Below are 16125 nucleotides of genomic sequence, written 5' to 3' on the forward strand. Positions count from 1 at the left end.
TTGCATAGAGTTGTTGAAGTCAGAACCGATTGCAATAGGTCACTCGACACAACATGATGACAGCACCACTGAGCTCTGAAGCCCATTATTTTCAATGGCTTTCACCATGCCATGGCAACCTTTTCTGCGACCAGCAAACAGAGAATGCTATGCAAAACTTGTAACTGGCTGACATACAAACATGTTAATAGGGGATGTACGTGTGGTGTTGAAATGTACTGCCACAAGTGAAAAGAGTCACTTTAAAGATGTTTATTACTTGACAATATGACAACAAATCTTATTTAAGTTAATGTTTATTTTGAAAAAAGATATTGGCACAAGATGGCAAAGCATCATAAGATTAATGACTTCTTGAATAAAGTCATCTCAACAAAATAAAAATCTTATACGTTTTTCCCGGAAAGACAAAACAGCTTTCCTTACCTTCCTTCCTTCCTTTACTTACCTGCCAATCAAAACCAAGTGTTCTCCCTTCTGCTTACTTTGCTGTATGCATATTAACAGACAAATGTGGCAGGCTGGAAAAAACACCTTCCTTGCATCGAACACATACAAAGAAGTTGATGATGACTTCATGATATTGTAGTGAAGAACAACCAAACTCCACAGAGGATAGCAGCCTCAGGTCCAGCAGCCCAGTCTAACGTCTCACGGGTTTAATATCAGAAAAATAAATGGGACATATTCATTGTTCGAGATCTCCATACAATCACTGTCCACTTGAAGCGTCATTTAAGACATGATGCTATCTAAAGAAGCAGTACTGCTTCGTGACATCACAGAGTTGGTCCATGCTAAATCTTGTGCTTTCAACAATCATCGTCTTCATCTGGCAGGTTAGTCCATTTACTGCTGCTTTCACAGAAACAGCACTTCTGGGAGACCGTGAGTTTTAGTCCTTTGACTTGTTTTCTAACAGTACATTGTCTGTTGCATTCCCGACATGACTTGAACAGCTGAAGGATGCACTCTTCATCAATGATGAACTCTGATGAGCTGAGGAAATCAGAAAAGATGCATAAATAGAATGATGACTTCTTGTTCTGACTATTTAACAACAAAAGTTTCAACCTTGATTATGATTATTGATAATAACAACATACCTTCCCAAATCCACCAGGTAGCGTCCGTCCCCCACACTTAGTGAGATGCTGACTTCATCATCTTCTGGCATATCTGTGTGGATCCATTTTAACATATCAGTCATTACTTCACTTGTCCTGTAATCAATTAGCTTGCAGCTTGCGATTTGTTTTGCTGGTGAGAGACTGCTAATGTGAAGAAGACTCACCAGTATCTTCTTCATATTCTGTCTGGTTGATTATCATCGACTCGTCTTGACTGTTCGATATTTGAGAGGCAGCATCTTCTGTCTGTGAGTGCTTTAAATAGGACAGGGAACAGCAACACGTCAGCTTAGTTAAAACAGGTAACATCATTTAATTTATTTAGCACGTTTAATTAACTGCAGCTCAACAAATAAAAATGAATATAGTTTAAAGGTAATACATTTAAACCTGTAACAAAAGAAAATGTCTGTATAAAAACATTTTCACAATTGAAAGATTTTTCCAATAAACAGATGATTGGGTAAGACTATAAAATACCAGAAAATGGTTTTATAAAAGTGTTTCCCAATCAATGGCCCAAAACAAAGCTTCTTAGTTTTTAAATATAACAAACAGAGAGATGATAAAGCTAGTGTTAAAACAGTTGCAGACTGATTTTCTGTCCGTTCAGTAAGTGGCTAATTGTTTCAGCTCTTGTGGGAGATCTGTCACGGTCACATTTACCTTGCCGTTTTCAGATGACTGGACAGGAGCAGGAGAAACTTCCTGCTTCACTTCAATTGGTGAATTCATCATTATTGGAGATTCATCACCCATGCCTTCACTAAATAAACAGAACAAAAAGCACAAGAGTGTAAATTAAGTTATACCGTTGCAGAAGTCTATTTCTGTGGGTTGTGTTGATTAACTTGTTACACCATTACTCATCGTTACTTCTTGGTTTATAAAGACACAGCAGTACCACTCAATTCGTCTCACCAGGATTCAGAGGAACTTGTTTGATAGGCTGGTCGACCGGCTTGATTTACTGACTTGGTCCGAAGATAACTACAATTATAAACACACGGCAGTTAGCTTGCTGGTCAATCAATAAAGACTCAAACAGTTGTATTGATGGACACGCCGAAGGAGACTAACAACACATTTGGACTACATAAGCGCAATCTGTGACGATGATACACACCTAACCTACCTGTCAAGTAGTACAAAAGCCATCTTTGAGTCCGTTTTAATACCGCATTGTTTCTTGTTGCCACTTCGTAATAGCAGCGCTGATAGTTATTCTCGTCTTACTGCGCCGTTTATCATCGTCTCTTTTTGCTTGCTGTCCTTCCTCTGATCTAACACTGTTCTTCTTACCCGTCAACCCCAGCCACCACAACAATAATAACCGCTTTACGGCAGCCCTACAGCAACTCTCAGGGGACAATTACTTCAAATAGATACACACAGGGCAATCTGTTGTTCCACGAGTTTTGTGCTAAAGCTGTTGCAGGAGGTACGCGAGATGTAGCGAAGGTTGCTATGGCTCTAGCCAGACTACGCGCCACCAATTCTAATTTAACACATAGGGTGGTCCTTGTTGTTTGATTGGCTTGCTCTACAGCTGAAGTGTTACTGTACGCTCACGCCAAAAGCGACCTGAGCGACTGCGGTGAACCAGCTGCCATTCATTTTCAATGTATGCTGGCGATGAGGAGCGACGTGATTTCAGCGACGCGAGCGACAAAAGTTGACAGACGCTCAACTTTATGCAAATGAGCAGCAGCACGACCGCGGCGACAGCCAATTGGGGGCTGATCTGGATTCCAAAGGCAGAAAATCAAAGAGAAGAAAACAATGGATGAGAAACGTATAATTACGGTCTCCGGTTTTCCGGAACTATATGACGCCAGCCTGTTTGTCTATAGAGACAACCAAAAAAGGAGGAAGGTTGCAGATGTTGTGGGACTGTCTGGTGAGTTGTAGGTTACTGTAGGAAGGCTACATGTAAATAAATACAGACCATAGGTGATATGCTGTGTCTATATGCAGAGGGAGAGACAGTGATGTTGTTTAAGTTTACAGTTGATGATTGGTCGCTTCAGTCGCTGCCACACAGGCGACTGCAGTGACGCGATGTGAGCGACCACAGGCGATTATATCGCTTTTGGTGTGAATGAAGAGTTACCTAGCTTTGTTTTAGCCACCAACATCAAAGGCACCATATGTAAGAATGTGGCCAAAAGCGGTTTCTACACTCAAATTAAAAATACTGCGGCGAGTCGTATCCGCCTCCCCCCCTCCCCTCCAGACTCGAGGTTGCCAGAGCGGACACACAATTCTGTTCTCTCAGTAAAGATCAAGATGTATTATTATTTATGGTAACGTTAGCTGTTGACTAGGGATGGACATATCAGATGGAATAACGTTATGCATGATATTTGACAGAACTGTCCTTCCTTTTTGCCTCCCCTTTTATAATGTTATATAGTTTATGACGATATACATGCAAAGACCTAAAGAGGACTCGAATTTCGCAAAGATTTCGTATTGTCCAGCCGCTGCTGGAAAACGCACCGACAATGGCTGGACATCGAGTGGACAGCAGCAGGGGCGGACTTACCATTAGGCAAACACAGGCAATTGCCCGGGGCCCCGAGGGCCCCAAACTCATAAACTCATAATCTCTTAAACTCATTATCTCATAAAAACTGATTTAATAAAGTTGTCTTCAATTGAAAGCAATTACCATTGTTTTAGTCTTAATTCACGCGCTTAAAAATACATAAAAATGCTTAATCTATCATGATTGTTTCGACTGCTCCCCCCTCCCTTCTCATGCAATGGACTATTCTATGTTACTGCGCATGTGCAAGCTTGTTTAGGAAGACGGTAGCAAAACAAACTAGTCGGTGCAGTTTTGAGTTGAGAAAAATGAAGCGGAGTTACGCTAGTGGAGCGGAGAGGAGAAGGCAAGAGGAAAGCAAACAGTTTTTTATCAAAACTACCAAAAGTGTCAACCTTTTTTCGAGCGACACCGAATGTAACCGTAGGTACTCGACAACAGCAAGAACCAGAAGCTGCAGTCAGTGTCAGCCGAGGAGGAGATGAAGTGGAGAGTGACACAAGTGACGCTTTTCATCACAAAGATGTGAGTATTAAAGTGGTCAAAATGGTAAACTATATTAAATATTGATTAATGTTCTTATCAATTACAGTAAAAGTGTTGAGATGATTCACTTGTTAGATAATAATCCTCAAGAAGGATTTTATCACTAGAACGGCCGAGACGGTCATTGACCATTTTCAAAGGTATATATGTTTATATGTGCAATAACTTTGTTGAATGAAAAAATGCAGTACTGCTGTTAACTTATCTGACTTTTCCTAAAAGTGTCTGTATTTGAATTTAGAAGAGTTTTTATATAAATTACACAAAACACAAAAGAAAATATGATATGATTTACCTATTTCAGCCATAAGTGGTCATATTGACCACACATCATTTCTCGCGGTTTGCTTCTTTCATTGTCTCTCTTGTCTCTAACTTTGTTAGCAGTCTCCAGCTGCGCTTCTTTGCGAATTTACTTGTAAGTTAATTATTATATAGTTGTATTATATAGCCTGGTTGGCACCATGGGCAAACAAAAACGGGAGTTCCCCCTGCGTGAAACAGCAAGCGGAGCTGTTGCGACTCTGACTGTGAACCAGGGAAAGCCGAGGAAGGATGTCTGCATCCTGAGCACCGTGCACACAGGTGTGGGCAGCTTTAGTGGGGCAAAGACAAAACCAGAGTCTATGATGTACTCCAAAAACAGGAAGTACAGCGTGGACGACCTGGACCAGATGGCGAGGGCGTACTGCGTCAAAGGCGGTACCGAAGACGGCCAGTGGCGGTCTTCTATAACAGGGTTTTCCCTGCCATTATACGGCTTAGGCGCGGCGCCCAAGCATTTTTGCCTCCCGCCTAAGAGAAAAAATTGAGCAGGTGAGCAAAAATAAATAAGAGCCGCATTGCGCCCCATTGATCTTTACACGTTGCCGGGTATTTCTAAAAATGGACATTTCACCTTCTCTGTTTAAAAATAAACCTTTTTACACCTATCTGTTCTCAGAAAAATTTTCGTTCACCCGGCGTGTGTGTGTGAGTGGGCGGGACGGAGTGGGGCGAGTGCGCGTGCCACACCAACACGGAGTGAAAAGCATTTAAGGGAGTACCAGAAAACGCCTGTCATCAGAATGCCAACAAGGAAGTCCTGGTGAGTAACATTAGCCAAGCTTACACTTAAGGCTGGGCAAATAACCGAACATATACCGAAACCATCAGTTATGGTTATTACTTTCCCCTGCTACCTGTGTCTCTGACAGCAGCAGCTCCACCGCTAACGTCAGCTACTGCTTGGTCCTTTCGATGGGGCACTACTATAGCTTTATTCCGCTTTACTGTTAGCTATAAAAAATGTAAATGCAATGTGAAATGTTAAAATATAAAAAGGCGTTGCTGCGTTAGTAAGTTATAGCATGCTCTTACTTTAGCTAGCATAGCTGCGGTCGAGTGAGGTAGGGAGCTAATGAAGTGAGGGAGCGTGACAGAAAGCATAGGTTTGCCCACACACCTCCACCCAAGTCTATAACTCCACATTAGACCTCTCAATCTGAAACAGTGATGTTTAAAACACAGCAGCAATTGTGATCTCTTAAAGGGCGATATGTCACACCGAAGCCGTTTAACGTTATAGACAAAGCACCAAGGCGCCAATTTGCCCGTCCTTTTGGCGGCCGCGGTTTTAGACAGAGGGCGGTAAATCGGTCGTGCGACCAACAGCCGGGGAGTTTTAAAACCAGAAAACGGCTGATCACAGCAGTCAGTCCTTCACTTCATCCGCGGACATTAAGTTGAGCAACTAGACAGCCGCTGAGATCCAGCAGATGCAGCGTCTGCTGGATCTCAGCGGCTGTTTGGTTGTGTTAGCTAGCTTGTTTCAGTGCAAGCTAGGAACGGCATGCTACTTTCAAATTAAAAGCCCCCCACTAAGAACCCGGTTCTAAACTCCAATAAGGTGCAATGTAATGCTCTTATTTTGAAGACAAATTCGTTCGTCACTGTTTACAGCCCAACTTCCAGCTTCACGTCACGTACTAATTTAAATGAATTTAAATACAAACTTTTTTCTTTTTCCTGGTCAAAAGGAATTAGCAGTTTAAAAATGGTTTATTTACTTTTCATATTTAAAATAAAAGATAAAATCTCTGGCAAATTGAAGAGTCAATATATGTTTCTACTGTTAACATGGCAATATTTAAGAATTTATTTACAAGAGATGAAGGTTATTTTATACTTTTTGGGTAACTTTTATTTTAAAGATAAAATATGACCTTGCAAGATGTTTTCATTTCAAGCTGTTGATTTCATTGTTGGAAATGGCCATAAATAGTTATTCTTTGTGTCCTTAAATCAGTTTAAAACCACATAGTTAAGATATGGAATTCTTCATTTGAAAATATACCAGCTTTAATTGTTGCCCAATAAAAAATAATCATAAAATGAATCGTTCATGTTTTGATTTACAGAATATGAAAAAGATTACAGCATTCTTTACGAAGAGACCAACACTGGGTCCACCAGGAAGGTAATTAAGTAGCCCAGTAGTCTACCACATACTACAAATAAATAAATGAGAGGATTTTGTATTTGATCTAAGTTTCTGTATAGACCATAAACTAACTGCTTTCAAAATCAGTTCATCAGAGGGAGAGCAGCATAAAGAGAGAGAGGGAGAGCAGCATAAAGAGGGAGAGCAACATGAAGAGGGAGAGGGCGAGCAGCACACAAAGAATGAGGAAGAGAGAAAGCGGAAGTCAGCTGGTCATCATAGGGCTAGTGGATTTGACCCTGCATGGATCAAAAGCCATAGCTGGCTTCTGAACACACCTGATGGGATGGTGTGTAGCCTTTGCCGCAAACACAACCCATCAGGTGGAAATTTTGTGAAAAAGCCCAGCAGAAATTTTAGGCTTGACGCAGTGAGCAGTCACCAAAATTCAGAGACATGGTTTTCTCTCACAATTCAAGAAAAATATTGCCCTGTATATCAGTCAATTGTGTATGTATTTTGTATTGCAGTTTATGCATGTTTTAATTTCAGGATCAACTGTGGAGAAGGCCCTCGCAGCAGCAGTAGACATTGAGCACAGGGCACTAGAGGGCTGCTTTGAAATAATTTACGAGTGCCTGAAACAGAAGTGGCCACACCACACCAGCTACCCATCCCTGCTGCAGATGTGCAAGCGGTTGGGCTATTCTTATTTCAGTGCACTCCAGGTATGTTTGTGATCTTATTATAGAAAGACTACACCAAATATAATATCATGCTGAATCTAACATGTACTGTGAAATCTAATTAGCGTTTGTGTTTATTGTAGTTGAGCTCCAACACAAATTATCTCAGTGCCTACATCATCAATGAGATGATAGAAACCATCGGTGCTGAGCTATTTGCCGAGCTGGTGACAGAGGTTTCCAATTCTCCGGCCTGGGGAGTTATGGTGGATGAAACAACTGACATATCAGTCAGTAAACAGTTGGGGCTTGTGGTCAGGTCTGTTAACTTTCAGGGTTACAGCACATTTTCCCCCTGTTGGTTGCTTTGTCTTCCTCTGCTCACAAACACATCTTTCCTAATACCCAGGTACATAGGTCCTGATGGGGACGTAAAATTGAAGGTGCTGTCTTTGAAGAGTGTGAGTTCTGGGGACTCTGCCACCCTTACAGAGGCTATCTTGGAAGCCACAGCAGCGCTGCCGATGGACAGGTTCACTTCTTTTGCAAGTGACGGCGCATCAGCTATGATTGGTACTAGGGCTGGGCGATATATCGATATAAAACATATATCGATATATTTTTTAAATGTGATATGGAATTAGACCCTATCGCGTATATCGATATAGTTCAAATTTGCGCTGTGATCCTTGCTCCAGGCAAGCCGCTGACCCGGAGCTCTCTGCACTGCTCCCCGCGCCCCTCCTCCTTCATGCACAGAGAGGGGCTGGAACAGACACTCCGGCACTCTTCAACAAACTATTGTTGCCCCGCACTTCGGCCTTGATGCCCCGTGAAAAAAAATCATCGTACGGCCACAGTGGCCTCTGTGCCCCTGGCCCGGTCAGCGCAGCAAGCTTGCCTTGAATTACAGCCACCCGAGTGCACAATAGTCACTCACAGTAACTTCAGTGAGTCCACGGTTCGCGCAGGTGGAGTCTCATCATCACGATGACCTCACGTGAAAGTCTCTCAAACAGCAGCAGCATCTCAAAACAGAAGAACGAAACTTAAAGACCAGCGAGCGAGCGCAGCTGGTTTTGACATGATACGTGACTGACTTATGTGGTAGGATTTAGTCCGGTAAAGTTGGAAATATATTCACAGATTCGAACTTCCCGGATCAATAACTCATAAGTGAAACCTTGTTAAAACACAACGGCTCTTTCCTACGGTAGTAAGGTAGACAACGAGCTACAACCGTATTTTCATCAAAACGAGCGGCTGGACATTAACTCTGGTCTGCATGGTCAGCCGTCTGTGAGCCGAGGGTGCAGGGACCGTCTACAAAGTGCAGCACTGAAAAGAGAAACTACAAAAAATATTCAGTAACTTAACTATTATTCAGAGTGTATTGTCACCAAAATCATTCCACACATCAGTGGTCTCCTGCTGGTTATTCTAAAATTTTTTTGTTTGGGAAAAAATGTGCTTTGCCATAATTTTGGGGAATTTCTATTGGGAGAAATATTCAATAACATTAATATTCAGTATAGTGTCACAAAACTCACCTCACCCTAATCCTACTTAAAAAACAAACTTTTCTAATTAAATATCAACTTGATTATGGTATTTAAAAAACGTTTTGATACATAATCCATGTGTTATTATAAATTAGGATGTTATGGTATCAGTCTGAAAGGTAAATCAACAAATTTTACTTAGTGGTCTTTGTGCCCTGTCATGTGGCCTCTGGTGCCCCTGAAAAAAAAAAAAGTGAAGGCCAAATGGACTTGCCCCTAAAATGACGAAATTCCCACCCACATGTCATATTTGGCTTTGACTGAACATTTGCTCTCAATTTGCAATAAAAATATTGGGATATATATCGTATATCGATATTCAGCCTATCGGGATATGACTATTGGTCCATATCGCCCAGCCCTAATTGGTACATTAAGGGATTTTGTGTATTTACTCAATTGGCTTTAAAATGCATTGAAAATAGTTCACTTTTAGTTTGGTTACAAATATCAGTGAAAATCTGTAATATGTATTAACTCTAGATAATTAACATTAAAGCTCCTTTTTCCCCCACACTTTCTCTAAGGTCGCAGAGCAGGAGTAGGTCAGCGCCTTAAGGACCAGTACCCTGGCCTTCTCACCATTCACTGTGTGGCCCAACGCCTCAATCTGGCTGTCTCAGATTGTATAAAAGAGAAAATAGGTGTGCCATACTTGAATAAGTACGAATGAACCATCAACTCGACATTCTGGTTCTACCAAGGGTCAAGCAATAGAGCAGCCAGCTTGAAGGAGATGGAGTGTGTTTTTGAGTTGCCTCAACTAAAACTGCAGGTATTAAAATGACCCTGCATTAGGATGACAACAAATAATATTAAACAATACATTTAATAAACGGTACATGAACATATGATTGCTCTAACTTATTGAATCCTCTCTCTATTAGGGAGGAAACCAAACACGATGGGAGAGTAGCAGGGATGCCACCAATGTCCTGCTGAGAATCATGCCTGCTGTCTTGGCTGACTTGTCAAAGCAAGCAAGATCAGAACCGACTGCAGAGGGCCTTTACCGGTTCTTCAGGCATGAATTCTTTCCACCAACCCTCTGCCTCATGCATGTGGTGCATAATAAACTGCACAGACAGTTTCAGGTGTTCCAGATGAGGAACCTGTTCTTTTCTCGAGTTGAGCAGGAGGTGAGAAAAATGTAAAATCAGTGGAATAAGTTGAGAGGTACAGCAGCACTGTCATATATTACATAAGTATTATTTATAAATATTTGTATTTCAGGTAACAGCACTGATCAGCTCCTTGAGAAATCCTAGGACTCAGGCCCTGGTGAAGGACAAGTGGGAGAGCTGGCTAAGTGATGAATCCGGCCTGCAGCCTTTACTGGATGAGGTTCCTGCCTATTTCAAAGATGGTGTCTGGGACCGGTTTTCAGCGACTGTATGTTTTGGGTTTTTTTTTAAGCTTAAACAGATTGGATAGATTAATGGTGTGGATGACACTGAGCTTATTGTTTGTTTGTTTCTTTTGAGGTCATGATCCCTTTCCTTGATATGTTGTTGCAAAATGTGGAGAGTCGCTTTCCTGAAATGGGTATCTTGGGGAACTTCAATGTGCTTGCGCCAAGGAGAATTCAAGAGGGAATCATGGACACGAAGTTTGGGCAGCAAGAGATGCAGTCCCTGGCAAGGCATTTCCCTAGGCTGAAAGAGGAGGACTTGCTGATTGAATGGGAAGCATTTCAGGAGCAAGCAATGCTCCCAGACCTCAAGGTTTGTTTAAACTTTCCACAAGAGTGTGTGATGTGTGAGAGAGAGGGAATGTTGTTCATTATTTAAAATTTAGTTTAATAAGATTTTGTGCACATAGCCATTTTCAATCAAATTTAAAAAATGAAGACGTGTGCACTAGATTTAGCAGACAACCTACTGCCGTCTGTAATCCTGATAACAGAAAACACAATACACAAACAACAATATACAATTAATAAACAGCTAATGAACTGTTCACTGTCAAGTGCATGGAAATGTTACAGAATGTGTGTTTTTGTTCTTTCTACAGTCAAAAACTCTGGAAGAGGTTTTGAAGTGGCTGATAAGCCCCAATGCCATGGAGCTGTTCCCTCACCTGAGTCTGGCTGCTGCAATAGCACTTGCTGCCCCAGTTCAGAATGCAGATGTGGAGAGGCTCTTCTCAGCCCTCAAGCTAGTAAGAAATTTTATATGAAAATATTATTATTCAAAGAAAGAAATTACACAAATTAAGATGCTGATTTTAAGGTTAATCTCATTTTTAGGTGAAGACACCTCTGCGAAACAGGCTGACAGATTGCCACCTCGATGTCTGCTGCCGGGTGGCAATTGATGGCCCTCAGCCAGGAACTTTTAGGATGGACAATTTCGTTCGGCGCTTCTACAGAAGCAATTCAATCAGACGAGTGAAATGTTCAAAAGAGGGCTGTGAATTATGTAAATAAATGGTAAATCACAACTAAAGCTAATTGAGTATGTTTTTTAGTTACCTATAGTAATGATAGTGGTCAAAATTATGTGAAATTGCAGTTTTTGGTTAAAAAAAAGCTTTTGAAAAAAATTTAAGGCCGAGGAACACTAACCCCGCCTCTTCAGCTGCCCACCCCCCTAAGACCTCTAAAAACCCAGGGAAAACCCTGTATAACATCCTCGACCTGGCTGGGATCAATGCCAGCTTCTTATTCAAGGAGCACCAGCAGCAGGAGAGCCCGGAGGAAAGTCCTGCAGCAGCTGGCAGAGGAGCCGAGGGCAGAATACATGGAGGGGAAAGTGGCCGCGGCAGTCGGCACAAGGTGGGCAGCGGCAGCAGCAGCAGACACAGACACAGACACGGAGGCAGTGCCGGTCCAAAAGAGCTGCAAACGGAACCAAACATCGGACACTTGAAATGCCACAAGCCAGTGTGTGGTAACTGTGAGGAGAGCGGATGTAACCTGCAGACTGTGACCAGTGATCACAACTGCTCTTTGTTTTTGTTTTAGATCAACTCGTTTCCCGCTTTCTCGATTATTATTATTCATTTTATTATATATTAAGTGTTAAAATAAAATGTTTTATAATCAAATAAGTTAGGCTACTTTTAATAGTTAATTTTCTTGTTCTGAGTTTTCTCTATAAAAATCTTGTAAAAAAAGTATGCAATAATTAGGGTTTACTATGTGCGATGATATGAATATTGATAAATGTATAATTAAACTTAAAATGTACATTTTGGTATTATTTCGTTGTTGTTTTTTTAAAATATCATGACACAATGAATGCCTTCATCACTCAGTTGGGTATTTACATGAGAGATTATAGAGTTTAAAATCTAGCGGTCAAAATGACTTACAACCATTCTAGTAGTGTTGGAATTCAGACTCTTCTAAGGACTATCTAGCTCAGGGGTCACCAACCTTTTTGAAACTGAGAGCTACTTCATGGGTACCGAGTCACATGAAGGGCTACCAGTTTGATACACTCTTCTGAAATAACAAATTTGCTCAGTTTGCCTTTAGTTATATATGATTATTAATGATTAATGATACTCATCTATGTGAAGACACTGATCACGTTAATTATTTCTCACAATAATTATCAACAATGACTTAACAAGGTGGGAAACGGATAATATCAATATTCAATTTTCATTTTTAGAACAGGCCTGAGGGCTACTCATGTGGTCCTTGGGGTCTACCTGGTGACCCCTGCTCTAGCTCAACTAAGTAGTAACACAAGATACAACAATATCCAGGCTGAACCTACTTGCTGCTGCCCGCATTGAAGACCTTGTGTTGAGGTGAGACTAAAACTTTTGTCAGTGCAGTACGAGGATGTGTAGGGCCCCAATTACTGGGTTTGCCTTGGGTCCCCAAATGACTAAATCCGCCCCTGGACAGCAGCACGCTGGAGACTGGATGCCCGTACCAGGAAAGTGCTAATGCTGCTAGCGTTAGCTGTGCTGCTAACGTTTGTTTCTATGATCGAAATGAATAACGTTATTACTCGACAGTTCAAAGTATTCGAAATGTCCATCCCCGTCAAGCTATGATGCCAACTTAGCCAAGCTTAACTTACCTGTCTAGTAGAAGAGTAGCCAATTCTGCATCCGTTTTCAAATTCCTCTCAGCTTTCAACTGTCTCCACCGTTCAAATGCATCCCCTATATAGACCCTCGCTTTGCCTCGAACTTTATCTTGGCGTTTTTGTGACTCATAACGAGGTCTTTTAGATTTCGTTGCCTCCGCCATTGTAGCTCAGTCGTAACTGGCAACCCGTGGTTGTTCGGCAGCTGAGACTCTACTGACTGCAATGATTTGTAGACGGCGGTGGGTGGCGACACATCCCAAAACCTGATTTCAAAACAACAACATGATTTGCGGTCTGCAAAAGACTTTTTTAAAAGGTGAAATATGTCATCTAGTGTCTCAAGATCGTAGTCGCGACAACAAAAAAGTAATTCCAGCGGTCGGGTTGCCAGGTTTGTCTCTATTCTCATGTAAATCGATTAGCTAGCTAGAATATTCTTTATTATAGCCACTGACCGCAATGGTGAAAGTGAACCAGCAATACTGGACAGGGCAGGAGGATTGAGCCGCCTCCGTTTCCTCCGTTTACTGGGTGTGGAGGTCGATGGGTCACGATCAGTATTCTCATATCTAGGATCAACGTGATATAATGAAAATAAGTATAGCAGAGGAGTTTGACCGACAGGTAACGTTAGCTCAGTTAGCAAGCGAGTAAGCTTACCGATCCAGGAGAAAGTTCGCCATTTCCGCGTGTGTTTTGATGCCGTGGAAATCCTTTACCTGAGTCCATCGAGCGTATGCTTCACCGACATTTACTCTGGTTTTTGCTCTTCTCCGGTCACTCAGCTGCTGAGACAGATAACGCACCGTTCGCTGGGGCTCTGAAGAGCTTGCAGACTCCGCCATTTCACCCAGTATCAGCCTAGCTTTGCCGAGGTTGGCAACCCAATGCCGGCCGCTATTTGGCTGGTACGATGTAAACAGGAAGTCGTTGTCGAACCCGTCAAAATTTCTTATCTTATTTATTTCAGACTAAATATAATTTTTCAAGGAAACGCATTACTTTTAATCAGCGCCCCTCTAAACGCCCCGTGGATGTATTATTTTTGAAAAAATATAGCTTTTAAGAAGCATATTACATATTCAACCTTTAATGCGAATATTTCGGCTGTACTGTTGTTGTTGTTGTTGTTGTTGGTGAGTTCAGTATGTTGTATGAACATTATTACTGAGTCTCTGTGACATATTAGGGTGATTTTACGGCCAGTTGCTTTAGATTTCTTACATATTGCACCTTTAAACGTTATTTCATATATCAAATGTAAAACAACATCTCGCCATGGATTTACCCTAACCCATAAAAAGCGAAGTGGGCTAACTGAGGGTCGGATTTGTATTCCAAAATCCCCGCAATTCCCTCCATTTCTGAAATGACCGACCGATGTTCACGTGTTTCGCCCGTCTTTTATCACATTCCCCTTTTCGCCTGCTGTCGCCTCGAATAAATACTTTACTCTCGCTTTTCTCTTATTCTCATTTTCAATATTGTATCATTATCAGCCACGACCACAATATAACGTCAAATGAAAAACTAACGACAAATCCCCGTCCCAAATCCTGGAGAATGTACTCACAGTCCACTTTCTTCTTCTCTTCTTTCTGTTTAATGGCGACCGACAGTCGGCGTTTGGTGCCGACTGTCGGTGCAACACCGCCACCCACTGTGTCATTTCTGACTGGATGGTAAAAAAAAAAAAAAAAAAATATTTACATTGATTCTTATCAACGTCTTCAGATTCTCTTATTTTTTTATATCCACTCTAATGCCATTGCAAAAGCAAACATCTGAACTCCATTATGTTAGGAGATCTGGCTCTCGATTGGTAAAATTGAGAAAAGGGGGACTTTTCCTTACTATCGAAGATTTCCGTTTCGTTCTCTTTAGCGACACCGATGGCGACAGGCGTTAATTCTAGGTGTATTTTTGCTAGGACGCTAACAGAGAAAATAAATAAGCCCTGAAACACACCCATTCGTTGTTTACAAAACTAAAACTTCCACAAATTGGGCCAAATCCACAATCCCGTTGACAAACAACCAGCACAGAAAATATAATTTCCTCCGGAGAGGTAACAAATTCAGTCAACCATGTTTTTTAGGTTGATTGAATTTGTTACCTCTCCGGAGGAAATTATATACTAAAACATGGTGCACCGTTAAGGTAGATTTTATATTTGACAACATACATTTTAGCGGTACCTCCTCACAGAGGAGATTGCCATGCAGGAGCAGGCTTGTAACCACGGCAACAGAGGAAGCCAGATAACCAAGATGGTGCATGCACATTGAATGCTCATTGCTTTGGTAGGGCACTTGCAACAAAATAAGCCTGATCAATACAACACAATTACAATGACGAGTGCCACACGCCGAGTCACTGTAGATATCACGAGTAACAAACAATATTCGTCACATCGCGGTAACTTAGACGGAGTTACCAAGTAATCATTACCTGGTGCTACATTGTTGTCATGCTACCTTTGAGTAACGCTATCTCTCTAAACTAATTCAACCCCTTCAGCGCGTACTGAACACTAAGTAACGTTACAACTGCCCGGTCACCTGAAAGACAATTTTGCTAACCGTAGCCATAAAGACAAAGCCAAACACCGGAGATTTAGCAACAAGGTACGTAGTTAGCTCGAATGCAACATCGGAAAGCGACAGTCATATGCGCTATCGCGAGTATTACTGTAAATGCCGCCATCTTAGCCTTGTGGTCAAAGCGTAGAATGAAACATATATCAAGCGGCGTCCTTACTTGTCCAGCAGAAGAGCTGCCAACTCCGCGTCGCTCTTGAGTCCTTGCAGAATCTGCAGCTCTCTCCACCTCCGAAATGACGCTCCGATATTTATCCTAGTTTTATTTCTGGCACGGTCCAGTTCTTTCTTTTTACACTGCTTTTCTTCAATAGACTTCCTTTTTCTTCTTCTCTTTGAAGTTGGCAATGGTGGTGCCAACCGTGGGATAGGTATTTTTCCGCCCTGTTGCCCCTCCGCCATTGTTCGCAGTTTGAGTTTGAACTCATCTGTTCAGGTGAGACTTCGCGCTGCGCGGGGGAGGGGCACTGCCAGCAGCGTATTCTCAGACACACCCCTCGGCTCTCATTGCCTTGTTTTTATTCGGGAGAGGTAGTGTCTTGCAAACCATTACGGCCACTGGGTGGACCCACATAA

At 41.9% G+C, this 16125-nt stretch overlaps 2 protein-coding genes across 11 annotated transcripts; one reads left to right on the forward strand and one right to left on the reverse strand.

The window, feature by feature from the left end:
* Nucleotides 1–237: 237 nt before the first annotated feature.
* LOC115586642 (uncharacterized) lies at nucleotides 238–16024 on the reverse strand. 6 transcript variants are annotated; one of them, XM_030425853.1, is made up of 7 exons: nucleotides 13610–13647; nucleotides 13405–13518; nucleotides 2052–2120; nucleotides 1797–1896; nucleotides 1295–1385; nucleotides 1107–1179; nucleotides 238–999 (listed from the first exon to the last, which is right to left on the reverse strand). In XM_030425853.1, exons 1-7 carry the CDS (start codon nucleotides 13630–13632, stop codon nucleotides 813–815), a joined length of 657 nt encoding a protein of 218 aa, XP_030281713.1. In that variant the 5' UTR covers nucleotides 13633–13647; the 3' UTR covers nucleotides 238–812. The 6 variants fall into 6 exon arrangements, with proteins under 6 accessions (XP_030281713.1, XP_030281686.1, XP_030281696.1 ...); XM_030425826.1 differs by lacking the exons at nucleotides 13405–13518; nucleotides 13610–13647 and adding an exon at nucleotides 15710–16023; XM_030425836.1 differs by lacking the exons at nucleotides 13405–13518; nucleotides 13610–13647 and adding an exon at nucleotides 12938–13395.
* On the forward strand, nucleotides 4859–11339 carry LOC115586617 (uncharacterized). Of its 5 annotated transcripts, none has more exons than XM_030425787.1 (10): nucleotides 4859–5314; nucleotides 6627–7377; nucleotides 7479–7654; nucleotides 7745–7908; nucleotides 9425–9672; nucleotides 9785–10036; nucleotides 10131–10289; nucleotides 10382–10621; nucleotides 10911–11057; nucleotides 11146–11339. In XM_030425787.1, the coding sequence occupies exons 5-10, from the start codon at nucleotides 9634–9636 to the stop codon at nucleotides 11323–11325; spliced, it is 1017 nt and encodes a 338-aa protein (XP_030281647.1). In that variant the 5' UTR covers nucleotides 4859–5314; nucleotides 6627–7377; nucleotides 7479–7654; nucleotides 7745–7908; nucleotides 9425–9633; the 3' UTR covers nucleotides 11326–11339. The 5 variants fall into 5 exon arrangements, with proteins under 5 accessions (XP_030281647.1, XP_030281663.1, XP_030281655.1 ...); XM_030425803.1 differs by having other exon boundaries at nucleotides 7745–7867; XM_030425795.1 differs by having other exon boundaries at nucleotides 6627–6685; nucleotides 7202–7377; nucleotides 7479–7908.
* Nucleotides 16025–16125: the final 101 nt, after the last annotated feature.

Source organism: Sparus aurata, chromosome 1 (assembly GCF_900880675.1).
Source record: "Sparus aurata chromosome 1, fSpaAur1.1, whole genome shotgun sequence".
Lineage (NCBI taxonomy): Eukaryota > Metazoa > Chordata > Actinopteri > Spariformes > Sparidae > Sparus > Sparus aurata.